We start from the raw sequence: 26,507 nt of genomic DNA, 5'->3' as shown, positions 1-26,507 counted from the left end.
CACCGTGATTCCGGACGGGACTCAGCGACGACGTCTTAATTGATCTATACAGCTAAATGTTACACGACTTTACGAGGATGGGGGGGAAAATAGGGGAGCCGGGGGAAGGAGTATTAAGCCTCGGAGAGTGGACGCTTAGTCGGTCATTGGCCAAGATCTATCGCGGGAGTATAGAGCCTAAGGAGAGGAGATCATACCACTTAGCCCGCTCGACGGAGGAGCTCCTTTCGCGACCGTAAATAAAAGAAATCCTTGTAATGGTCTTTGGCGAAGATCCTTCTACCGGCCACCCCTCGCCCGTCTCCGAACGATCCTCACCCCGGTTATTAAACCCCGAAGGCAACCACCCCGGCGTATCAGAAGCTCATAGGCCCGAACGAACGGTCGGTTCGGCCAGCAGCCGCAGTTAATTCCTTAACCCTTATAGACTTCGAGAAAATTTAGGGACCCCCGGCGGTGTGTAGGGATAGGGGTAGGGGTAGGGATGCGCGACGGTATATACATATAAACCGGAGAGGTTCGAGGACGAACGGGTGGGGTAGTCCTGGAGAGAAACCGTGAACCGAACCAGGAATACCAGGTGCTCCTGGGATCTTGGCGGCATCTTACGCCCGGACGATACATAATTTATGTCGCGCTCCGGTGGGCTTAAGACAGCATTAAGATCGACCGAGTACCAACATCTCCGCCACATCCGCCCATCTCCTCCCCCTTCCGTCTCTCTATCCCTTCGTCTCCCGTGCGGGATCTAGGTGCCCCGCATCCGCATGACCGTTATTTGCACGTGGTAAGAAAGCGCTTACGTGCGGAGGCCCTGGCGATTAGCTCGCTTCACAGGCGGATAGATCACCGGATGGAATTGGGGCTGCTCGTGAATGTGAACGTGTATAGGATAGGAGAGAGAGTACACGATAGGGGAAAGTACACCGACTGGTATACAAATCGATACCTGAAAAAAGTAAATCAAGCACTTTGTGATATAATAATTAAGCAAAAAGTTTCTTTCTTAAAACTTGCCATTTAATTTTATCTTAACACTATAGTAAATATTCTATGCGCTCTCTTTTTTTTAATCTTTGATAGTAAGTAGATTGTTCCCGACATATCGTGTCAAAGTTTCGTAAACTCTGAATGAAACATTATTCTTTATTTAGCAAAGAAGTGCAAAAGAAATTTGACATTTTTCAACGGATGAAAATGAAGAGACAGTAAATGAGTGCATTATTAAATTTATTCTCTTGTACGCGAGATGACATGGACATTTAAATTCAACTTTTAAATTTGATTTCTCTAGTAGATTTCTTTCGTGCGAAATATCCAACGAATTTCAATTTGAACGAAAGCATGTCCGAGGATGGATTGCGATAGGATGAAGATCAATGTCACGTGTGTATCGAAGCCTTCGATAAATTCGAGAAAACACTGATTAGTTCTTCTTTTATGAGGATCAGGAGGAATGCCATACGGCTTAAGTTCCGTTCCTCCTGAAGGAGATCAGGATTCGAGAGAAGACGGAGGGGTTGCTGATACGATACCGATGGCTTTTAGCCTTTTCATGGTTGGCCAAACAGAATCCTTCGTACCAGCACACACGCATCCTTTTGATCCTCAGCGCTTCGTATCCTCCGCGCGGAAGCTGCGACTGGAGCTAACTGTGGAAGGATCAGGATATTGCGCACATATTTCCTCGCCGGCTGACTCCAGGCGATCTTTCTTACCCCAGTGTTTATTTATTGCCGGGTTTAACGTTACACGTGTAATATCTGACTATATTTTCGTGAGCTGGAAAACCTGTCAAGCCGACACTATTTTAAAACTCGACTTAATGATTGACTACATTGCCAATAAAAACTTTGATTAGATGTTCAAAATCTCTCTGTGATATTCGTAATTTGTTCAATTATCATAGAATTATTTTATATGACATTACGAAATATTCTTTTGCTGTTTTTTCCAATACAATTAAATATATGACTTTTTTCTAGCAGTTGTTATTAATTAAAAATTAATATTGCAGATATTACTAAATAAATATTATTCTATTTTTAAAGATATTAAGATTTCTCTCTATTATATTTTTTTATTAAAAAGAAAGAACGCGTAAAGTCTTCTCTTTTTAATAAAAACAGTTACACGACAAAATGATGCTCCTAAATTCAAATACATCTGCGAATTTACTCGACAATCGTTCTATTCGAATAAAAAATATATCTCCGTAGCCGATTATCTTACAATCGTAGAGGGACAGAGGGGAGATCAACGGAATTTAGGCTTTTTTTCACGGTTCAGACGGCCGGATGATCAGCGGTCAAGCATCTCGATGTCCCGCGGGATCACGGAAAGATGATAGAGAGGAAGCCCAAGAAAGGAGGAGAGAAAAAATAATTGAAAATTTTTGGACGGTCGCAGGCTGTGGGCGGGACAGGGTATGACCGAGCAGGACGTCTTGGCTGGGCGAGTCGCGATAAAGCAAAGAGCTCGTGCTAAATACTTACATAAATCTGTATTGCCTTGCGCAGCACGAGAAGAGCTTATACACCCACATAGACACGCACAACACCCGCACACGCAGCCAAATATATATTGCGCGTTTCCACAGGGAACGATGTAACCCACGTTGAGATTTGTTCCCCAAAAAGGAAATGTCGATGCCCTCTCTGTGTGTGTCGAGTTAAAATCTTGTCGGAGAAATAATTCCTCCTTTTCTCTCTTACGTATATCGAGTATTTCAGCCTTCAAATAAAGCGTCTTATTATTGAAAGATTAGTAAAAGTGAAAGTGTGCTAGAAGGCTTAAAGCATTTCCAAATAAATAAGAAAAAAAAGTTATAGCGGCGATTAATTTTCGTCAAAGCTGCTTCGTTACTGCTGAGAGAGGGAATTAAAGTTTTATTTGACATTCAATTTTTCTTTTTAATTAAAACTGAATCTTAGCGAGATTGAGAAATATTTAATAAATAATTACGATAGAGAATTAGAAATAAATTTAATCAATAAATATTGATAATTTGATACGTCCCTAAATTATTTCTAATAAACTGGCATAGTCATGATAATGATCATAATTATACAAATAATTATAATTATACTATTATATATATAATAATATAATTAATTACAATTAATTATATAAATAGTTATATAAATAAATAACAGGATTTGTAATAACGAATTGACTTTTCATTACTTTTAAATTTGATTTTTATGGCAATATTATATTACACAAACTATCATGTGAGAAAAACATTTTTTTTAATATTATTCTTTTATCCAACTTTGCGCACCGCAATCAATCGTTAATCATCGATAATAGTTAATGCTATGCATTTAATACTAAATACACAACGGCACTAGAAATGCGGAGTTTCATGTCTAATATACAGCAAGCCATAAATATCGAAACACAGAACCGTCGACGGTGTGTGTTACTCACGAAAGACGAACGATATAGGTAGGTATAGTAAGGGTATCTCTCTCACGGGGAAGACTCAATTGATAAACGGATAAAAGCGAAGCCACAGTGGTTTCGTATCACACGGAGACGATGTAGCTTTCCATCTCCACGCGCGTTTGACCTAATTAAAGTTCGCGTAGCGGTATTTAAAACCGATATCGAAAGGACTTGTTTACAGAAACCGTTCGTAAATCACTTATGAGCGCAGTATGATTTAATCTAATAATAAGAAAGATATAAAGTATTTGAGAGCATTAAAATGAAATTGGTTAATATGATTATTAAAGTCGATACAATTTTCAGTGTACAATATTTTATTTTTACTTTTTGCAATTAAGCAATATTATATTTTACTTTACTAATTTTAATTGTTCTAGAGTTATTTCAATCTCGAATATTTAAATATACAGAATGTCTCAAAATTTTCAATATTAATTTTTAAATGACAGAGATTCTATAGAGTTGATAATAGCAGTGCAATTTAAAGCTTTTCACAGCCAATGCATATTAAAATAATAATTTGTTAAATTTATAAAGTATGAAATATCAAAATTTCTCAATGAGTATATTTATTCTAAAGCTTGTAAGCACATGCAAGTGTATTTTTTTCCTCAAAATCGTAACCCCTTTCGATTCAAAGTTCCGTTAGCGTCAAAGTAGTACGTTTGCTACGAGGAGGGTAGAACCGCCAGCATGCAGGGTTGATTGCGCGGGCTAAGAAAACGAGGGGTGATCTTGAGGCAGAGAAAAACGAAGGAAACGGAGGACAAGGGAAGCGTAAGAAAGGGGGCACGCGAGAAGAACGGTGGGAGAGAGGAGAAAGAGGGGTGTAGAAAAGGAGGGGGAGGTTGGTTTCAGGTCTTCGCAGAATCCGCGGGTGCCGGAGCAATAAATCTGGCGGGTATATCTGAGCTCATGAATGTTATTAAGATACAACCCCCCGCGAGCTGTATGGCGCGCGCGGGGGCGTGCACGTTACCGACGTAGGGAGATATAGGCAGTGCCGGGAAGAAGCCGAAGGAGCTTCTCGCGGCGAGAAGCTGCGGGGACCAGCCAGCCAGTCCAGAAGAGAGAAGATCGCCGAAGGAGGATGGTATCCAGGGTGAGAGAAAGAGGAGAAAAGAAAGAGAAAAAGAGAGAAGGAACCCGGAGAAACGGTTATGAAGAAATACCGCCACCGGTAATCCCACCATAGATCACCGCCTCTGGTGGCCGCCACTGTGTGTGCCTTCAGAGCTCGTTTCTTCGTCTTCTTCTTCTTCTGTCGCTCCCCGAGAAGCTCGGGCTCTCCCTCTCGCTCTCCTTTTCTTCCTCTCGTCCGGTCTCGCGGCCACTTCCTTCCTGCTGCCATCCACCGTGTCTTAATACCGCGAATTTGACAAACATTTGATGTCACGTGTGGAGAATCGCTGCCGAAATTTGAAATTAATATCGAAATTCATGCGTGCAAATGTTGCGGCAGATTTGGCGAAATACAATGGATCGAGAAAGATGATGAATCTCTGAATAAATTTAATCTCTGAAAAAAATCAGCTTTAAGAATAAAACATCTTAATAAAGCATCTTGATAAAATATAAAAATAATAAATAATTTATTAACATACTTTTCTCTTTACAAAAAAGCACAGCAAACCGTCATATAAAAATCCATTTCGATCGCTTACCAAAATTGTTTAACATGATCATGAATATATAGTAAAGGGAAAAGAGTATAGAGGATCCTCGTTTCGCAATCTATCGTTTCCAACCAGGAAGCGGAAGATTAGGATCTTAGAAGGTTGAACCGTAGTCTAAAGATTACCCAAGATTTTATTTAGCGATATTGCCATAATGTATTGCCCTAACAAGTTGTATAAACGGAAAATCAAAAATTGTCAGCCATTTATCGAAGAAAGATTTAACGTTGTCTTGAAACTATCGAACTCATAAGCACGTTCTCTCTCTTGCCAATTAATTAATTGAGCTCTGCAGTATGAAATGGACCGCGGTCCTCGACATCAAAGCGAAGCTTTCGGTCTTCCACCCATCCCTAGCTGTCTGTCAAAGTGTCCTGCTTGCCAATTAATAAAGGACCTATATATTTGTCCATCAAGTTCCTGCGACGTCTTATCCCGTAATAGTAAGTAAATATAGATCCCGCGCGACGCATTTCACGCACACAAATCAATTGGCTCTGCTGCGGCAATATAATCTCGTATCTTTCAATGTAATTTATAAAAAATAGATTATATAATAGCAGAAAATAATAGAGAGAAAAAAGAATACTTTATGTTATTCTATTTTTCCGAAAATAAGAATGAGTTTTGGTAAAGACAAAATTTTGTCTCCCAAAACTCGAAATTAATCGACTTATCCTATCAAATTTAATTTTATTATAAAAATACACTTCTTGAATGTTAAACAATTAAAAATTTTTATCGTTATGATTAATATTTATTATTTGCTAAAAAGATTTTCAACAGAAAAAGAAGAAAAATATAAAGTAATTAATATTTTATTAAGAGAATATCTCTTTAATTTTGCATGACAGGTCAGACAGTCTTTTATTATCTGTATTGATTCCGTAACAAGAAACTTATAGCGTTAATTCAAGCAAGCGTTTGCACACGAATGGCAAATACTATTCTGTTACTGCGATACCAGTGAATACGCAGCTTCACGATTTCTGGCGAAAACGCCGACATCCGGATTTCTTTTTGAGAATCGACCAGAAGCATCGTCGTCCCGGCGGAGATAACGCGCGGGGGTTGTATACAACGTATACGTATAGTAAGCCTGAAGGGTGGTTTATGTATCGCAGGGCAAGATATCCGATGATTTAGCTGCGGTCTCGAGGCTCCGCCGAGAGAGTCTTCTTATCTCGCGGGTGCCCGCAGTAACCGCGGTGTAATCTTTTATTAATTCGGCGACTTACGAAATTTATCGCGGCTTTTGTTTACCGCGGCGCCGCGCGATCTTAAATCTAAACCTTCCCCCTTTCCTCCCCCTCGTCACCGGTCCACCCTTCTTCTACTTTCTTTACATTATCCGGCCGTAGCCTTTCGTTACTACATCTCCCACGAACTGCATCGATTTTGAAACCGTCTTATACCGGAAAAAGTACGAACATGCATTATTATTCAAGAATATTCAGCTATTTGAAAAAGGTTCAAGAAATGAAAATATAATATGCATACAAAGTTATGAATTTAAAATATCTATACAGATAAAAAACTCCACAGATATACGCATTCCAATCATATCAATTATGAATGCTTGTTTTCTTGTATTTTTCGGAACAAAGTCAAGATTATATTTCGCTCTCTCGAATTATTTTATCCTTAACTCTTCTAATACGATAATTTTGTTAGAATTTTAAATGATATTGTGAATTAGACGAATATAAAATAGTTGTAATAGTAACGCTGCAAAAATTATTCTTGTCCGTAACGATCGGCGATATGTTTGTTATAATGCCGAGAAATATACACACACATACATACACATATACGATCTGTTGGACTCCGCCGAAGTACACAATTCCGGCTATACGCGCGTATTCCTTATAACGGTGTCGGAATGGCGCTATATTATTATTAGAGTCCCTTAAGTCTAAGAGCCTTAAATCTGCGATAAGTTATGGGCACCCCTTTGCCCTCTCCACCACGTGGGGAACCTGGCAGCCACCTCCAGCCCCCGCGCATCCCACGTTCCACACCTTATACCATTTCCCTGTAATATCTTAGTCTACGGCGCCTCTTCGGCCTTTATCTCGCATACATTACACACCCCCGAGAGCGGACGCGGGAACGACTACGACGCGGGGGTAGAAGATGCTTCCAGCACCCCCCCCACCCCGAGAAGGGGGCGGAAGGATAATTGAAAATAACTGCTGCGAAGAGAAGCCCGGCGTCTAATCCCTTCTATTCTAACCAAGATAAACCTGCGGGATCATCCCGCGATTTTCCGCCGTTACGATGCACGTGAACTCTCGGCGAATTGATAAAGTGCATCCGAGATAAAGATATATAATTCATTGTATTTTAAGCAGTTTCACATTCTTCGTATTATCTATATTTTACGAGAAAAATAATAATAATTATTATTAATTTATTATTCTTACTAATAATTATATTAGCGAATTAAGTTAAAAATATATTACTTTTATAATTTTTTAACAAATAGATAAAATTGCTGAAATTATTTCACTGTTAGATGCAATGAACCTCTCCTTAATTTACAGTGATACGTTATGACGACGTATAGGCTTCCTACAAGCAGTCCGAGAGACGGGAGGAGAAAGTTGGAAGAAAGTTCAAGGGATTTGCAAATCCCAGCCGTGTAATTACCATAAGATAAATGAGCAGTTTAATTTGCATCTATAACTTAAACCGCCCGCCGTCGATAAATAAAGGGACCAGACATCCCTGTCCACATTCGCATATCTGCGAAGATTTTTATCGTGATCTCATAATTAATATTATTTTAATTATATTTTAATTGACACTAATTTATATAACGAAAAGAATAAGAGAAAATGCAATTTATAAGAATACTTGAAAATATATGTTTCGTTATCAAATTGATACAGTTACTGCTATTTCGTTACATCAACATTTTTTGTAAGCAATTTTACTTAACACAAAAGCGAGCTTTACTTTGAATGAGATTGACTGAAATCTCGTTAATACTTTCGCTGGGTGACGGGCCACAAACCGCGTTTTGTCTAAGGAGGAACTTGAAGTCTTGTCCGCGGAACGGGGTTTATAGGTAGAGATGGATCAAAGTTTTTAAGTCTCCCGAGACTGACGAGACCTCGTATAATTCAAGCCTTGCTGCGCTGTATTTCTCGAACATCCTGTTACAACATCCGTTACATCAAAAAATCAATTACAGTATAGTCAGAAATGACAAATGTCTTTTTGTTTAATCGGCGCATCAAAATCTGTAAATTAATTTAATATAATAATAATTTAATTTAATTTAATTAATTTAATATAATTTAATTAATGTTAATATTTATGTCGAGGATACCAGAATGTAAAACCTATTTGACAAATTATTTTTAATATTTTCTTAAAACGTTAATCCTTTAAAATTACGTTTATTGCAAGAGATATTCAAAACGCCTTTTTTATCTTTGACAAAATAAACCGAAATAAATATGTAAAATATAGAAAATTTAAAAAAATATAACGATTGCATCAAACAAATATTAATTAAAAATTAATTAAAAATTAATTAGATTCTCTTTGACAATTCCAGCTTTTTATATATTAATAAGCGTTATTTGTAATGATGATCAGAAAGTGAATCGTTAAACGATTGAATAACGCAGTTATCCGTGGAATTACCAATGATAAAACCGAACGAGATGCTAGGAGGTCGCATTTATCTCATCGTTTCTCGTAATACAACTCGTACATGAGTCGACGACGGGTGCTTATCGCGTTTCTTTTCCTCCGGGGCCGTAAAGAAGACACCTTCTGCCAAACGTTGAGGATCGCCGAGCGCGTAACACGTGGCGTGACGGCGAGAAAATGCCCATTAGGACGCAGAAGTAAAGATTACATTCGTAACGTTTCACTGGTACATTGGCATGAGGGTTGAAATTGGGGAGGATGACAGTGCGGTTGCTTATCGCGGCAATAAAAGACATCTCGTGCAAGATTGGCATGTTGCCCATCGTACGGCATCGACGTCTCTCTGCTCTTTTTTAAGCACGCAACACGGATGTTGGCCCATGTCTTCAGAGTTCATGTTCGTATCAATGTGAGAAACATGCTCATCCTTCGATACCGTCGTGACACAATAAAATAATCATCAGGCGTATGCTACAAATAAATGTAACTAAGCAAAAGTGCATCTCTGAATGCATGTGCAAGCTCACATTCTGTTATTCACATGTTAGTCGACATATAAAGATCTTGAAAAGTTATTATTAAAATAGAAGATTACACACATGATAAACTTTGAGAGAAAAAAATAAGATTTTTAAAATGTTTTTCTTAACATGAATAAGTATATTTAATTTTGTTCAAATATATTTAGTTTTGTTTTGCAACTCTATAAATTGAATTACCATTCTTAATGGAGCACAATTCGCGAATTTCCTCTCTCATTCTCGATATACTTTGTTACTCGTTGATCTTTGATCGGAAACAACCTCGCGTGATAGATGAGTAAATCACAATCCGCGTATCGACAGACTTAGCAGTAAATTTGAATGCGAATTTATCGCATCTGAAGGAGAGGAGACGCTTCTCTGAAAGAAGCAATGTAAATGAAGAAAGACATCAATGCGTCGAAGTGAGAAAAAAAATAGGGAAATTTATTATATTTTATATAAATATTTTTTCTTTCTCTCTCTCTGTTTAAAAAAATTATTAAGCGACTTGCATTTCAATAAATAATACATTCTTGAATTAGAGAGAATAAATCAAATTTGAGAAAATAGAAATTAAATATAACATATTCTTCGTGTTCAAATACAAATAAATATAATGGGCTTCTTAAAAATATCGATTTCTATAGATTCAATAATGTGATTCGAAAGAAATAAACGTCACATAAATTCATGCGAGAATCTATATAAGACACTAGTCGATTTTAAAGAGTTCGGTTTATTCTAAAATAATTCTTGCATAATATTGAGTACATCCTTGCATTTTCTAAAGAATTCTAATCATTAAATTATCTGAATTATTTAACAAGAAGATATAAATATAAAAACAATCTTAATCAAATTAATTAATCTGTATTAAAGTGATTTAGATTTTTTCCTGACGCGATACGAATGTTAAGAATATTATAAAACAGGTAATCAACAATAAACAATAGAAATGACGAAAGGAAGGGGAGAAGAGCAAAAGAGGATGGAACCGGGAGGCGATTAGACAATACGACGGAAACACTGAGGATGCTGAGGTTTGGCGAGGGCGAGTCCTTCTCTTCCGGGGTTTGGGAGCGCCAACAGATGTGCGAGCAAACTCGCGTACACATACACATCAGGGTGTCGCGCAGACACGCGGGCCGTGCATCTCATCCTTAGGGGGTGTCGTACTTCAATGTCCCTGATCTTGTTAAGGACGCAGTGAACCACAAATAGCCGACATCCATTCAAATATCAGAGAAATCCAGCTACTTAAGCTACTTCCACATCGCGCAGAGCCGTCAACCAGCAACCCGCTTAAGCGACAACTCGATAAATGTCTGTCGTAAGATCTCGCGTTGATTTCAGCGCAAAACGCGCCCGCTTGCATCAACGTAGCACGAGTTGAGTTTGTTCTAGCGGTGGTAACGTGCGGTATTTGACGCTAACTATACGAAATTACCAGTCGTTGCTTCATACATGGCAGCTTTCGAACAAGTTAGCGCTTAATCACGCTTATGAAGTCTAAATACGTGACATCATAAAGGTCTAACTACTTACAGGCGCCAATGTCTGAGAGAATCAGTATACATATTGCTCTGTATCAAATATAAATATCGCGTAAAAGCGAACTATCATTGATAAATCCTTTGCTCCGGTTGAAACAAATCGAATATGATTTGTATGATAATCTATGTACATATATGTTTCCAAATATCTTTTATATATATAATATATTTCACATATTTTTACTAATTTTTTTCAAATATTAAAAATAACAAGAATTAATTATTTCTCCGTAAAATTAAATCATCATGAGAACTTTATTTTTAGAAATTAGGTATGGAGTTGCAAGGGATTTGTCAAAAATGTCTTTTCAATTACTACAAGGCTTACAGATTGAAGCTTTGATTGAATATTTGAGGTGAAAGTTTATTGTGATCGTGGCTTTATTCCTCTGCAAAACACACGTAGGTGTTCTTCAACGCGGAAAAATCGCAGGATTTGATTTAGGGACACGCCGAAGCAATTATGAGTGCACGTTTCAAGAGACGTCTTCTCGCGCGCGACCCCCTTCTGAAGGCATAAAAGGTGGCGGAGAGGATGAGCCAGGAGGGGTAAAGTTTGGCTTTGTGCGGGGTCGCGGCGGCGTTGAAGCCGACAAAAGATAAGCTGTTATTTATAACCCAACTTAAGGAGAGAGGTGGGGACGCGTTTAGGGAAAATAAAATCACTCCGAAATCGCGCGAATCGGCGCGCATAATACTCCACATGTCTTTGTCCACCTGTGTCGCAAAATAAGATAGCATGAATGAGCGGGAATTATTTTCAGGATATACAAATAAAATAATAAAATGCGCGCATTTAGTACATTCTAAATTTTAACTATAATAAATATTTTTTATCTTAGTACATTTAGGAATGCTTGTATAAGTTCCACGTTGTATGTGATTATAGAAAAATAACATCTTTATTTATCATTCGGCTCACTATTAAAATCATTTTTAATCGTAAATCTTTTTAAGCGCTTGTATTTATTAGGAGATATTAAACAAGGCTTTATTTCCTTTGATTATTGTTTCTATTTTTATATAGCTTTTGCTTTTACTTATAATTTTTACAAATGATATTCCATAAACATCTTATTAAAATATATATCTTATTAAGAAGTTTATATAAAATATAATATTATTTGTGAAACTATAAATAATTTCAATTTTATTATAATTTGTTAATATCAAAGAACTTGTTCCTTTACATTTAATTTTATTATTAGTTTGTTAAAATCGAGAAATTTCTTTACTCTCGTCGCTTGAATCTGTCCATCCGAATTTTCTCGGTCTTTCAAATCCTTTCATCGTTTGCTACAAGTCATATTCCGGTCATCAACGCGGCCATCGATACCACCCCTGTGTTCGTGTCTTCGCGAGTGTCGTTCTCGCTTCTTCCCTAAAAACGCGCCCTCCCCAGTCACCCACCCGCCTTTCGTTTGCTCCGAACCAGCGGAGCGTAGTCCGAAGATCCGAGCGCAGACGGCGGAGATACCTAAAGATCCATCTTCGACGTTATGCCGCTGCCGGCGGTTGGGGGTGGCAGGACAGGGGCGTCGCCAGCGGGACGTTGGCGGCGGCGCCGAGAGGGTGAGACGCGGAGAGACGCGGGAGTCGCGTTGGCGAGGGGAGGAAAAGGGTGGAGGTCGAAGCTTCGAGTCTGCAGAGCCGTGCATCTCCCTTCCACTCCCTGCCTCATCCGCCGGGGGTAGGTGGGCGAGTGGGTGGATGGCACCGGCTCCTCGAACTGATCAATACCTGAAACACCGCGAGGTATCGTCCCGCTATTTCCGGTGTCCCAGCGCGGCCGGAAATGAAGGCGTTAAAAATATACTCCAGATAGCGCGCGCCGGTATTATATCCTCTCCTCCGGTACAGGTGCCCTCAATAGTTGAGACGATGGGGGACCGACCCGCCGGCGAGACAATTTGCGACGCGGAGGGACGTGCACCAGGATAAGTCGTATATAGTGTCAGTTCGCGTGATGTTGAAAGAAAGCTAAAGGTGAGGTGAGCAGTTCTAATCATTTCATTTCGAGATAATCGTAGAAAAAGTAGCTCGCAATCATTCCTCTCTCTTGTCATAATAAAGAGATATAGTTATCTCCTCCTCCTATCTTACAATAAAGAAAACTATATGTTACTTAGTTACTGACAAGAGAGAGGATAGATTTTTTCGAGATAATTTTACATTGTTTGCACAATACAATAGAATCATGAATCATTTATCATGTTGTTTTATCTCTTCTTATTTAATCCTTCGATACATCTTTGTGTTAATAAATTTTACACCAGTATTTTCACAATTGTTTCAAATTTTTAATACGTGATTATTAGAAATCACTGACTTTTGTAATGTAAAGTCCATCGTTATTTAAAATTTATTGAGACTCCGCTGATTAGACGAGAGTTCGCATCAGTCAGAGATGGCTGTGAGATGATCATTATTGGCGCGTACTGTACGCTCGCGCGGGCGATGGCTCTTTATCTGGGAGGACCCGGCCTGATCGACTTTTAATTATAGCTATCTGCTACCTGGTTCGCTGGTATTCGGGCGTGCAAGGGTGAGCGTGAGTAATCGACGCGCCGAGATGATTGATCCCGAAGCCATTCTCGCGGTTGGAATCTTCATTTCGCGGTGGTTACTGCACGTTTAGCACGAATTCGATACTGCGTGAATATTCACAACCGCTATCGCTACCGCCACCCGATTGTATAGATTAAAATTACAAGGCGCAATCCTTGTTATAAAATATGTAATTACGGGGAATCGATACAAGGGAGAATCAATTTTCAATTATATTGTATTTATACCGTTAAACAAATTTAGTTATTTATCATTAGGCTGTAATTATATTAAATAAAAGTTACGATACATAAACGATTATTATTTAACTGTTTAATGGAACATTAAGCGGTTGTGTAATTATTATATCTATGTTAGAGAGAAATATTAATTTTATCTCTCTTTTTTAGAAATAAGCACGACACAAAATTGACGAAATAATATCTCGCTTGTCAGGTAGATTAATCTTTCTCTCTTTTTCGCAAACAAAATTAATTTTACGAATAAAACAATTTACGTTATTATTTTTTATGGAATAATAATTTTTTTTTACCGTAAAATCGTGTATTTTAAAAGGGGTTGCTTGGAAAATTGCGGATATCTGTTGAATCGGAGGGCGTGACCGCGAGTACGATGTGAAACTCTCCGGATTTGCGAAATCGCAGCAAAGGGGTTGGTTTAATATCAACAGGTAGAGCACGTCCTCTTCCCCACCGGATAAGCCTAGGGCTAAGCGCCGGCGCTGGTTAAACTCCTCTCACCCTCCGAGGGTGTGGACCCTCCCCATTGGTCCGGACGTGTGAAAAAGAGAGCGAGTCAGTCCTGCGCGGGATAGAGTCTTTTTAAATCCCTCTCTCTCTCTGAGGGGTGGAGCTTTCGAGGTTTTTCATCGCGTAAACTTTCCGCCATTTTTTCCTTTTTGCACAAATTAATTTGCATACATCATTAGATTAATTTGTACATTAGCTGACCGATTTTTAAACTCTCGCACAAATGTTTTCCTATTCAATTGTATATCGAGACGAATTTTATTTCACATTATAATCTCATGTTTCTGCGTGCATTAAAACGTCGGTATCATTAATCTCTTCTGCTGGGCAACTTGTCCAATTCGTCTTGTTGCTGAAGCAAAAATCTCATCCATAAATCTTAGTATTTTTTTTTTTTTTTTATTTATTAGATCTATGATTCTTTTCTTGCGACTTGTCGAACATTCGAGATGCGAAATGTGAATTTAATGGTATAATAAAAAATTTAAAGCCTTGCAAAATTTTAAGACTCTACTTTTTACTTGGATAATTTAAGATTTACTTCAAGTGTTTCATGATTGTTATAAAATATAAAATCTATAATTATAATTTTGTAATAACCGCGACAAATAGGCAGCCTGAATTATATCTGATAATCAATCGCGCACATACACAGATAATGCAATATAAATATAACGAACTCTCCTGTATATCTGACCTAATCCTCTATGTTGGATGTTCGCTTTCGGAAAGGAGGAACCGCAGATACGGTTCCATCGGATCAAAAAGGAAAAAAAAACGACGAAAAAAAGATCGTAATGCGACGACAGCGGCGAAAGGAGAAGGGGAAAATATCCGCATGGGTCAGCCGAGAGAGGCTTAGACCACAGAGATGCCCGCTTCAATATCGGCTTTCGGGATACTTGAGATATTTATCTAATGTCTTACATTTTCCGCGGCACTGCCCATGCAAATTTCCATTCATGTCTTCTCTACGGAAAAGCCTGCTTTCCTGGATTGCCGCTTTCAACGAAGCGCCCCGATCTACGATCGTTAAAATATCCATGTCGCAATAATTTAACTGATGCCAATAATGAAAAACTTATGAGATTAAAGTTGGAACGTATAAATTATGGATAGGCATATAAAAAAAGTATGATTGTTTCTGAAAATTTGAAACTGCTAATTGACAAATCGTACATTAAGAACCTATTAAAATTAATATCAAAAAGTTAATGATCAAATATTTGTGTTCCAAATGCGTATGTAAAATTTGACCAAATGAGATAACTGTCGACAAGACTGACCTTGTCGCTCGCAGAAATAATAGATAGATAAATTCCGCTGATGTGTTCTCACATCATAATGAACGAACTATCGCGCACACAGCCAGACAATGCGAACGCATCCACCATACTCTATCTTCGTCCGATTTCTTTTTTTCTTGTTCTTTTTATACAGAATAACGTGCTCGACACCTCAACACCGCGGCAGTCTGGTTATCTTACGGAGATATCGCGCGGCGTATACCCTGGCGTTACTTATCAAAGATAACTAGCAACTCAGTGCTCTTTCAACACGGTTCGTAGAAACCGGGACCGCGCTCAGTCAACGATTTTCGTAGACGGAGAGGTCCTCGGCGATCGATTTTGTTGCGATCTCGACGACAACGCGCGATGATACCGCGCGACCGAGGGCTCGCAAATATTGTTTCGATAATATTGTGACGAGGACGAGGAGTGAATCGTGCGTAGTTGTGCGAGAATGTGGGTTACGCGAAATTATTCGACAACCTGCCTCGCCTCGATGAGGTAAAAGAAACATGGTGGAACGATCGATGCATCGCGACGTGCCTCTGTTACTGATCACGTGGCTGACGATTTTGTCGATTGCGAGCTGTCAGAGCGTCTGTCCCGTTAGGTGCTTATGCTACCTCAATGAAATACCCAGGACTATCCAGTGCTCGAAACAAGGATTACAGACATTTCCCGAAAATATCAGTGACGTTGTGAGTGTAGATTTATTATAGAGCCTTTTATAGAGTTTTTTTTTCTTTTAACCGCGCGTGAATCTTGCTCTAATTAAGCATACTGATAAATACAAGGTAATACTGGCTTATTGCGTTTTATCACGTCCGTAATATGCGAAATAAGCATATAATAAAAGTAGTTGTGCTACTTCGATAACAAAGTGAATGTACAACAAAGTGAAAATCATGATATGTAATCAAGATAATTAAATGAATCACTACATTGATTAAAGTAACAAGTATCGATGTGCAATTTTATTTGATGGAAAAAAAGTATTTTACAAGTATTATATAGTTAATTCACAATATTTCTCCCTAAATTAGTATTTATAATAAATTAGTATAATTATGTGTTTATGTGCGCAACTGTATAAAATTAATTTTTCTGCAATAGGTCGAACGCCTGGATTTGTCGAACAATCTCTTAACTGAGATCACGAACGAAATTAATAGACTGACCGAACTGCAATATCTAAATCTGGCTAAGAATCAGCTCACTTCCCTGCCAAATAATCTTGAAAAATTAAGAAAATTGCAAAGGTTAGATCTATCAGACAACATTATCACAAATGCGGCAGATATTGCTTCCATTAACCAGCTACCGTCCCTGATGGTTCTATACATCTCAAAGAATCAATTACTTGACTTGAAAGGGTTAACCAGCGAAGTACTTCAGGCAGTGGATGCTGGCCATTGCCGTATGTATTAAAATGATTATAAGTATATATATTTATTGTGTGCGCGAAGAGTTTTATAAAGTAATTATTAAAGGCAATTTAGAAATTAAAATTACGTATATAACTTTAATGTATACAATTTAATTTATATATTAATTTATAATATTAATTTATATTAATAATATATAATATGTGTGTAAAATGCAACATAATATTTAATATGTAAAAAAGTATTCACATATCAATATATTGTCTATTTTTTATACATAAATATATAACAAATTTTTTTACAAGATTGTGAACAACATATATGTTTTATGTTTATCAAATTAATAGAGCTTTGTACGTTTCAGTTATAAAGGAACTCGGTAATACGTCTTTGGATGGACTGCCAGCTTTGACATCACTGAATCTCGCGGGAAATCCGTTGAAGATTATCGAGCCTGTCAGTAAAACATTGCGATGGTTGGACATGTCTGATTGCGTTTTGAATTACCTATATCCAAATACTCTAACTAGACTTCCAGAATTAGAAGAATTACGTTTGGTTAACAATCCTACGTTGGTGTTTAGTACTCGGTAATAAAACTTTATTTGACTATAACTCGTTTTACTAAAAATAATCGTAGGAGAAATTGTATAAGAGATATCTAATAATTTCTTTAATAAACATCCTTAATAATAATTAAACATGTGATGGAAAACATCATCTATTTGCAGATACTCGACATTGCAGCATCCGAAGCTGAAGAGATTGGATGTATCGAGATGTACTCTCGACAGACCTGGTCTTCACGGTTTCCCGTCGCTGACGCACGCTTATCTCTCTCGCAATACAATTCGTATACTGCCGGATCATATATTCGTCAAAAACAAGCAGTTGACCAATTTGTATCTAAACGCGAACAATTTAGAGCGATTGAACGCTAGCACTTTCGTCGGCCTAATAAAGCTTCAGATACTGGATCTGTCTGCGAACAATCTCGAGGATGTTCACGCGATGACGTTCCAGGAGAACATAGATCTCAGGCTGCTAAATCTTTCCTACAACTCTCTACACCGATTTCCAAATCTCTTGTCTCTCGCCACGTCGCTGGATCTATCCTTCAATCTGATCAGCCAGTTCAATGCAAACTCCCTGGAGAACATGCCTAGGATCAGAAGTCTAAGTTTGAGGGACAATCAACTGCAATTTTTGCCACCAGGTTTAAAATCGAGAACATTAAAAATACTGGATGTGCAAAGAAACAGACTCGTCCAGTTGCACAATGATAGCTTCGTTGAATTACCGTCGTTGCAAAAAATCGACTTATCAGGTATATACCTTTAAATTTACATCTTCTAAAATTAAAGCTAAGAACATATCGAAGAGATATCTGATTTTGAGAACTTGATCGTTAATTAATTAATTATTTTTTTATTTATTGATGTAAACGGAGAAATAATTTCTTTAATACAAAATAGCACTCATAAAAACAGCAAATCGTAATTTTAAAAAATAATGAATTACAGATAAATAGTACATTACAAATAAATATTAAAGTTGGAAATTAAAGTCATCAATTCTTCTGATTAAAAAAATTTATAATATTATATATAAATATAATATTATATATTATATAATAAAATTAAATATTAAATTAAAATTAAAATTAAATAAAAATAAAAAATAAATTAAATTAAATTTTCAAATATTCTCTAATTGGCTGTTAAAATATAGTTTTTCTCTATACCTATTGTTTCTTATGTGTTATTACATGTTTTAATATATATTTCTTGTGCATTAAATGTAATAAATAAATTTTTTTAGGAAATCGTTTGACAGAGGCAATGGATCCTGATATATTTCAAAAAAATCGAGATTTGACCGTAATTCGTTTAGGAGATAATCCATGGAGATGCGACTGCACTCAACTCTACGATATTTTTGAATACTTAACAATTCCTGTCGAGAAAACGGTACCATCAAGCTTGATATGCCAGAATCCGGCAAATGTTTCTGGCTTCTCCTGGGAAACCGCGTGTTTGGATGCCTGGAACTCTGACTTGTATTACAACAAAGATAGAACTTGGGGAATGGTGATGGTCAGCTTACTTATCCTGGTCGTTCTATGTGGCAGCGTGGTTTCGATCAAACACACCGTGAGAATAAAGAGAAGAGTCCTAGAGCAGAGACAACAACTTGAATTGGAAGAAGAGAGAGAAAGATTACGACTTTTTCACTCAAGACGGTAAGAATCTTTTCAGATTATTAATTGCTAAATATATACTAAAATGTTTTATTTTATCTAAATCGATACACGTACTATCAGCGAATTCGCAACAATTCCGTTTGCATTATGACAATCGAAATTAAAATTTTGTTAATTTAATATCCGCGTTACGTTTTTCACATTTTTCAAAAATTACAGTCGCATATAAAGTGATAAAAAAAAATGTATCAACTTTAAAATCAGCTTTAAAACATCTCTATCTGCAACAGATAAGACAGACATCTCTCCTATCCAGAACTGCAATCGACCAACGCACAGATTTACATTACACTTTCGTAAGCTGGTACATCATTTAGTTTCCCCAGATGATATCAGAGAACGCGTTATCGACGTTATATTTTTAAATAAATTTAAACTACTACAGGAATTTTTTCAATTATCTCTTAACATTTTCTGTAAATTACATTTTTTTGCAACTATAACAATAGTAAAATAGATAAAATCAAACGAAGTTAATGTATTTTCAGAAATCAACGTTTGTTAGAAGAAATGGATGAAGAACTAGAGAATTCAGAACCCAGAATTAATCCTCTGGAATTAATCGGTCCACCAACCTACGAGGAGGCGGTTCAAATGCCCAGACTAGTTCATTCCATGGACGCTTTGCACGAGATCTCCATTGAAAATGAAAATCTGCGCCCCATGAGTTCCGTGGATAATCTACGGATGAAGAAGAGGAGACCGAGGAGGACGAAGACGAGCCGAAAACGAATTCAGAGCGAGGACGATCTGCTGAGGAGAGAAGAACGTCGGCAGGAACGAATCAGAAGAGAGAGGAACAATTCCAGCGGCAATATCTGCGAAACCGTGGACCAACCGCAAAATACGAATCCTAGGAATTCTAGAATCTCGACAGCGCGCAGATCTAGGAGGCACAGCATTGTAGACGATTCTTTGGAATCCAATAGTAGTAAGGACAAACCAAAGCCGCAAACCCCCAACACGAAAAGGAAAAAGAAACGACAGGTGTTCCGAGACGAACATGTGACCGATGACGAGGCTTCTGATGTTCAGATGATGGATTCTAATCGATCCTTCGTCATCAGGGAACTCCAACGCGAACCCAGAAGCGGTTACAGAGATTCATTCGTAGAACGCGGATCATAAACTATTTTACTTAAATTATTTCGAGCGCGTACGATTAATTGTTTGATACTTTCAATAAAAATACAAAAAATAAATGGCGAGTTTTCTGCAATATCTTTATTGCATTTCGCGCAAAAATGTGCCTCTTTAAAGAGCGTAAAATTTGTCTTTTCTTACAAAAATTAACTAAGAATAATACGATCACACATTTAACGCCAATCAACAACAAGATAGGAAATCGATCTGATAAATACCCTATTATTGTCAAAAAGAAATAATACAAATGACAATATCAATATGAAATAGAATTACCGAATAAGATTTGCTCAGAAGAAAAGCGAAAGTACGAGCGTTTTTTTTTTAAATCTTTCCTATCGAATTTTTTTATCTATAATCTATAATAACATTAAATTATACCTGTTCGAATGGTGTCAATCTCCGATTAATAATTTCTTGTCGATCTCTGATTAATAATTTCTTGTCAATCTGAAAAAAATTAGAATACTTGGAGATTATGGTTGTAAACTTATTGTCCGTCAAATTACTATATCATTTATATAAGAATAAAAAGAGAATGGGAGAAAGAAGAAAAACACATAGGAAACGGACATAATACGCATAGATTATAAATGACTACATCATTAAATTATGTAGAAGTATCTTCAATAATACTCCAGTAATTCATTATTTGATTGTTGTAACCTGTTTTTAAATAATTGTAAATAACAGAAATATTACGTATGTCACTCACAACATTATTCATCTTTGTGATAGACTGATTATTGTGAAAGAAATACAAATAAATAATTAAAATTTCTGAAAATTCATTTAAGTTGTTTATACAATGTAAATTTTTTGTACGCAAAGTTAAAATTATATTTATTCTGAATATACGATAAATACATGCAGATATGTGTCATTATTTATAGAATATTGGCGCGTATATATCTGTATATTTGTTATTTGTCCTGCGTCTTCTGTAAATGTTAACAGTCATAACTTACTCGATTTTTTCAAAAGCAGGTGTTTCGTTGATTGATCATATATCGAGTATAAAACAAATATTGCGACAATATCGCTGACGCGTTCGATGATATGAAGAATAAACGAAGTTAAAGGCAATATCAAACAACAGATTATCCGTCAGAGACGCAGAATTAAAATAAATAATGATATCAACAAAATAACACTCTCTTTTATTTCGATCAAAGACTAAACATATAAATAGAGTCTTTCAATCTTCACTGAGCCGTTCGTGTATTTTATCGCTATTCCCTTAATTAAATTCAACGACGTGAGTCGTCGAGACAAGTATCGATCTAACAGGATCATCCGCGCGCTATCTTAAGATTAAATCATATACGCTGTACAGAGCGTTCCACACATTTGGCTTAAAGAATCGTACGTTAGAATAATAAAATGGTCGATTACGATAATATGATAACACATTGTGGCGTTTTGTCACTCCGCGTACAACCATATGACGCGTTCGTTTAATTGATAATCACGCGATCAACGTCCATAGAGTGTCGTACGTATATATATATATACGCGAAGTCGGTCTGTCTCTTTCGTAGATTCCCGCAAAATTAATTTGCACCGCGCACAATGAATAAATATGTTATTACATATAAAAAAAAATTCGAGTCGCTGTGGAAGGCCTTCCACAAGGTCTTCTAAAGGAATCGTTTCGCGGGGAGGGAATCGCGTATATCCGTTGTAAGGAATAACAGAATTATTACGTATATATTCTCTGTGACGTGGATAACGAGTCTTACATAACGTTAACTGTAGTAACACAAATCGTTCACCAAGCACTCGCACTCCGTGTCATAAGCCGGCCCGAAGGTCGTTATTCATAATTGACAAACTCCGCCTCTCATTGAATTACAAATTCAATCGCGTAGACGTGTGCGACACCTAAAAACGCCGCGCTAAAACTACGAGGTACGCGTTGTCCAGTTGACGAATATAATTTGTGGGTGGATAGAAGGACGGCACACAAGGCCAATAGAAATGTAAAATCTTTCGAAGCTTCGTAGAAAAATATGGCAGCGAACTGGAATGCTCCCGATTCGCTGACATGCAGCGAACACTATCTTATTCGATCTTCGATTAATTTAAGGATCCTCATAATGCAATCTCGCGCGACACAACAAATATGCCGCGAGATATATACATATATACTCGAGGTTCCCGCGCGAGATCTGTCAGAAAGACTGACTAGTGTATTGTGATGTTAATATTTCACTCGCGGATTTTTTTACGTACGTGTATGACGTAAATGTAAAAATGTCATAAATATTGCGCATTTTTTTCTCGATAAAATCGAGAGAAATGATACTTGCTTCAATATTGAAAATTGCAAAATTTCGATTGTCAAGAGAAATGTACAATTGGATAAAAAGAATAATAATTTTATTTTATTAATTATTCAGATAGATTTTCAATTAAATTTTTTATTCAAACTTGTGATTGCTGAGATTGCATATAAGGTTTAATTTTAAAGAATGTTCGGACAAAATAAAATAAATCGTAAATGAAAAATAAGAGAAATGCATCAATATCTGAAATATCCTATATGGCATAGCAAATATATACATATATAGCCATTTCGCGCATCCGATAATTCAACGAAACGACTCAAGAGAGATCACACCTGTCTCAAGCCTATCGCACACCTTCATCTTCCTGTCGTTAACAATAGTGTCCCTTGCTACTGTGGCGCGTGTATATGTATATGTGTACGTGATGTATATGTGTATGTGGTCTTTGACTTGGTAATCTTTTTTATCACGAAAATCCATCGCGAAGAGGCTCCTCTACATGTAGGAACAACGGTGTTATTAAAAATCACGATAGATTCGTCGAAAAGCTCTCTTCTCGCGCTACACATTTGTCCCTCCGATTTTTTTTCTTCGTCTTTGACAGACAAATACGGTCAATAACGTCCGTTATGTCCTGTAGACTCTCCTCAGAACACTGCTTCATGGCGTCTTGACTAGATTCTCACCGGCCATTGTTCGCGTGATGAGTATGGGCGTCTTTGGCACACTGTCAGGATTCTCTTGCAAGGTGATCTTCACTCTTTGAGCTCCGGGGCTGAGTGGTGGCCCGTTGGGTTCCGTTCTTGGCCCATTATTCGTCGTTAACGATGAATCGGATGGCTGTGCGGGGCTCGTCCTATCCGCCAGGAAGTTCTCCCTCAAAGAATTTATGTCCACGCGAGGTCTATCCTCGCTCTTCTGATCGTCCTGCGAGTTGATCAGCTTTCGGGGCGGCTTCACGGGATCCAGATGATCGGCAGTGCCATTGAGAGATCGCGGCGTTTCTTGAATCGGATGGTGATCGCTTTGAATCTTATCGATCTTCGCGTTGTCGCCATCGGAGGTGCCTTCCACGAGAGGAACATTTTCGGGATTTCCATTCGAGGCAATTTTCGGTTGAGTCGAATTTCCGGTGTCCGGGAGAAGAGACTTCTGCATGTCCCTCAGCTCGGTGCCATTCTCCACGTCGCCTCGTTTCCTCTTCTTTCTGCATATATCGCCCCTGTACGCGGCAAAACCGATCAATGCCGCCACGACGGCGAGCAGAATCGCCAAAACGATATACGAGCCCATGCCCTTCTTGGACTGTTTGGCCGGAGATACTTCGGCCTGCTCGTCGTTCAGGCTGTTCACCTCGGCCTTGACATTACCTGATTTGGATTTGTCAGTGGATTTCAACACCTCCTCGACGCCGCTGGCAATCACAATCGTCTTGGTGGAAGTTTTATCGACTGGAGAACTTTTACTCGACTCTTCGGTGGTTAATTTAGTAGAAGACGCGTCTATAAATTGCTCTTGTTCGAGATCCGGATCCTTGGTCTCTGATGGAATGGCAGTGGTTGCTGTGGAACCAAAAAGTATATCCCATAAAGTTCCGGCGAGAGACGATGATGATTCCTCCTTAGTAGTGTCCTTCTCAACTTTCTCTTCATCATAAGGCGTCCAAATGATTCCGGACCCTTCGCCCGAACCATCTTCATCGCCATCGCCGGAGCCTGTCGACGGATAAAACAGGGCGTCCTTAAAGTCCTTCTTCCGCGACATCTCGGTCGTGGATGTTTGCTCCTTCTTTTCTTCGCTGTCGAAGAAGATCTCCTCGTCTTCAGCGGTACTTTGCAAAGAATTCGTTGTAGTGATGGTAGTCTCCTCCACAGACGCGGTTGACTCCTGCGAGGAGATGGTGGGTTCACTCACGGAAGATCCTATCGAAGAGCCTGTCGAATCTATCTCTTCGATCGGGGAAGGTGTTTCTACTTCAGGCTTTTCAGAGTTGCCGTTGGTTCCTGCGCTGTATTCCTCCTCTTCCTCTTCGCTATTGAACTCGATCAGAACGTCGTCTCCGGATCCCGAATACACCCCGGATCCTTCTACCGCCTGATCGTTTTGCATCTCGCGATCCTGCTCTTCGAAACTACAGATGATCGTCGCGCTCGGCTTCATCAGTGACATACCCCTCAAATTACCAGGATCTGCGCACATGGCTTTCTTCGACACGAATACCTTTCTCTGCATGATAAGATCTCGAACCTTGAGGGTGGCGCAATTGCAATCGAGCGGATTATCGTGGATGTCTAGGTGTCTGAGATGTTTCAGGCGTATCAGCGCGGGTGGCAGTTGCCGAATGGCGTTCTTTCGTAAATTCAGCTTTCGCAGATTGGTCAGGCCTTCCAGAGAAGCTAGTTCCAGATACTCGATACGATTGTCGCTGAGATCGAGACTTATCAGATTACTTAGAGTTCGAAAACTTCCTGCTTCGATCGTTTTTAAATCGCCGCCGGACATGTCGAGATGCCTAAGACTCGTCAGATTGTTGAAGAGACCTGGGACCAGGGTGTCCTGTCCGGTCGGAGCCGTCAGCGTCTCCAAATGATACGTCTCGATTTGCCCGAGATCCTCCAGCTTGTCGCACCACGCTACGGTGCTGTTTTCCAGTTTGCAAAGTCCGTGGGTCCATCCTGAATGATAAAGGAGAATCAGGAGGAACGACAGCAGAGGCGGTGCTGCCTGCATCTTTCGATCTGATGTACCTGCAACGGGGAGAAATTTCATGTGATTACGTTTGCCGATAAAGCAACGCGTGTTTGCGTTTTGAACAGCGCGGCTTAATGTCACGCGATGAATATTCATAATGACGATAGCAATGAAATGTATCGTTCATCTCGGAGATGAATTGCGTAATTTAGAATGTCCCTGAAATCAGGCGCGCCACATGGCAATAAAAAGCGATCAATATTATCGCAAACGCAGAGCTCGTCTCCGTAGAAATCCAAGTGAACTCGGCACTCGCGCGTATAGAGAGATGTACGGACCGAAAGGAGGTCACCGCTATAGGTAGAAGTGACTTTTAAGAGTTAAATTGGATGCACATGCGCACACACGTGTTATCTGCTGCGAAGATAAGCGCGATAATCGACGGAAAGTATATGATTAAATAGATAAAGTAGCACAGATAACGAGATACTATATACACTCATCGCGTGCCTATTTCCGGTACATTTCATAATGATAGATAGAAAGAAAGAGACCTGTTATTAATTATTACGCCTTGTAATAATATAATTTGCAAGAGATTATATAATTTTCACGTATTCAAGCAGTACGAGAATAAATGTAAAACGTCCCGTGGTACACGCAATTGATTACCTAATGTCTGTAATTAGTACGCACACCCGACAGTAATTACCACCATGCCAGCACCTGCAAGACATCCAAGTCGATCCGTAGCGTTATTACGCGTTCCAATATTCGATCGACTAAAGACTAAATCGCGTAAGTTAAAACTGATAAACCGCCGGGCCCCATCCAAGCGATTCTTATCAGCGCTATTTTTATCATTGCCTTATTATTGCAATCGTCGAAGTGAGATTGCAGATAAGAGGCGGTACAGTTCCTACAATAGAGTAAGAGTTAAAAGTATGTGTACAGCGCGACGATTGTACTTAATATTTCTCTACTATTAGAGTCAATTTAATAACTCGTATATCGTTCGACATGTAGTAGCAAATTATTTGACATGCACGTCATGCATTATGCATTATTTCTCGTCGTGCATTTCGATACTTCGCCGTAAAAGAAAAAAAGTATATATATATATACAGGGTGTTTGTTTATAAGTGTCCGAGCAAATATCTCGCAACTGATCAAAGTTACAAGAAAGTTTAATAAGAGAAATTTGCACGGCTTTGAGTCAGCTACAAAGTGCATGTAAAAAATTTTTTTTTACTCGT

General features: G+C 38.3%; 2 protein-coding genes across 4 annotated transcripts in view; one reads left to right on the top strand and one right to left on the bottom strand.

Annotated features, from left to right (window-relative positions):
- The first annotated feature begins 15,709 nt into the window (after positions 1 to 15,709).
- Positions 15,710 to 21,022, top strand: LOC145932468 (uncharacterized). Its single transcript, XM_083031441.1, has 6 exons — positions 15,710 to 16,176; positions 16,592 to 16,895; positions 17,228 to 17,453; positions 17,595 to 18,190; positions 18,685 to 19,105; positions 19,615 to 21,022. Exons 1-6 carry the CDS (start codon positions 15,991 to 15,993, stop codon positions 20,252 to 20,254), a joined length of 2,373 nt encoding a protein of 790 aa, XP_082887567.1. The 5' UTR covers positions 15,710 to 15,990; the 3' UTR covers positions 20,255 to 21,022.
- A 386-nt stretch (positions 21,023 to 21,408) lies between these two features.
- Wdp (Leucine rich repeat protein windpipe) overlaps positions 21,409 to 26,507 on the bottom strand; it is a 44,240-nt gene continuing 39,141 nt past the window's right edge. For all 3 annotated transcript variants that reach the window (XM_083031442.1, XM_083031443.1, XM_083031444.1), the window contains one exon: positions 21,409 to 25,307. In XM_083031442.1, the coding sequence (XP_082887568.1) occupies positions 23,221 to 25,307 (2,087 nt within the window). In that variant the 3' untranslated portion in view covers positions 21,409 to 23,220. The remainder of the gene's footprint in view (positions 25,308 to 26,507) is intronic.

The sequence above is a fragment of the Prenolepis imparis genome, unplaced genomic scaffold (assembly GCF_030444845.1).
Source record: "Prenolepis imparis isolate NDT839.2.m4 unplaced genomic scaffold, iyPreImpa1.0 SCAF_2, whole genome shotgun sequence".
Taxonomy (NCBI): Eukaryota; Metazoa; Arthropoda; class Insecta; order Hymenoptera; family Formicidae; genus Prenolepis; species Prenolepis imparis.
The sequence above is the reverse complement of the archived record's forward strand: the minus strand, read 5'-3'. Positions and strand labels throughout refer to the sequence as shown.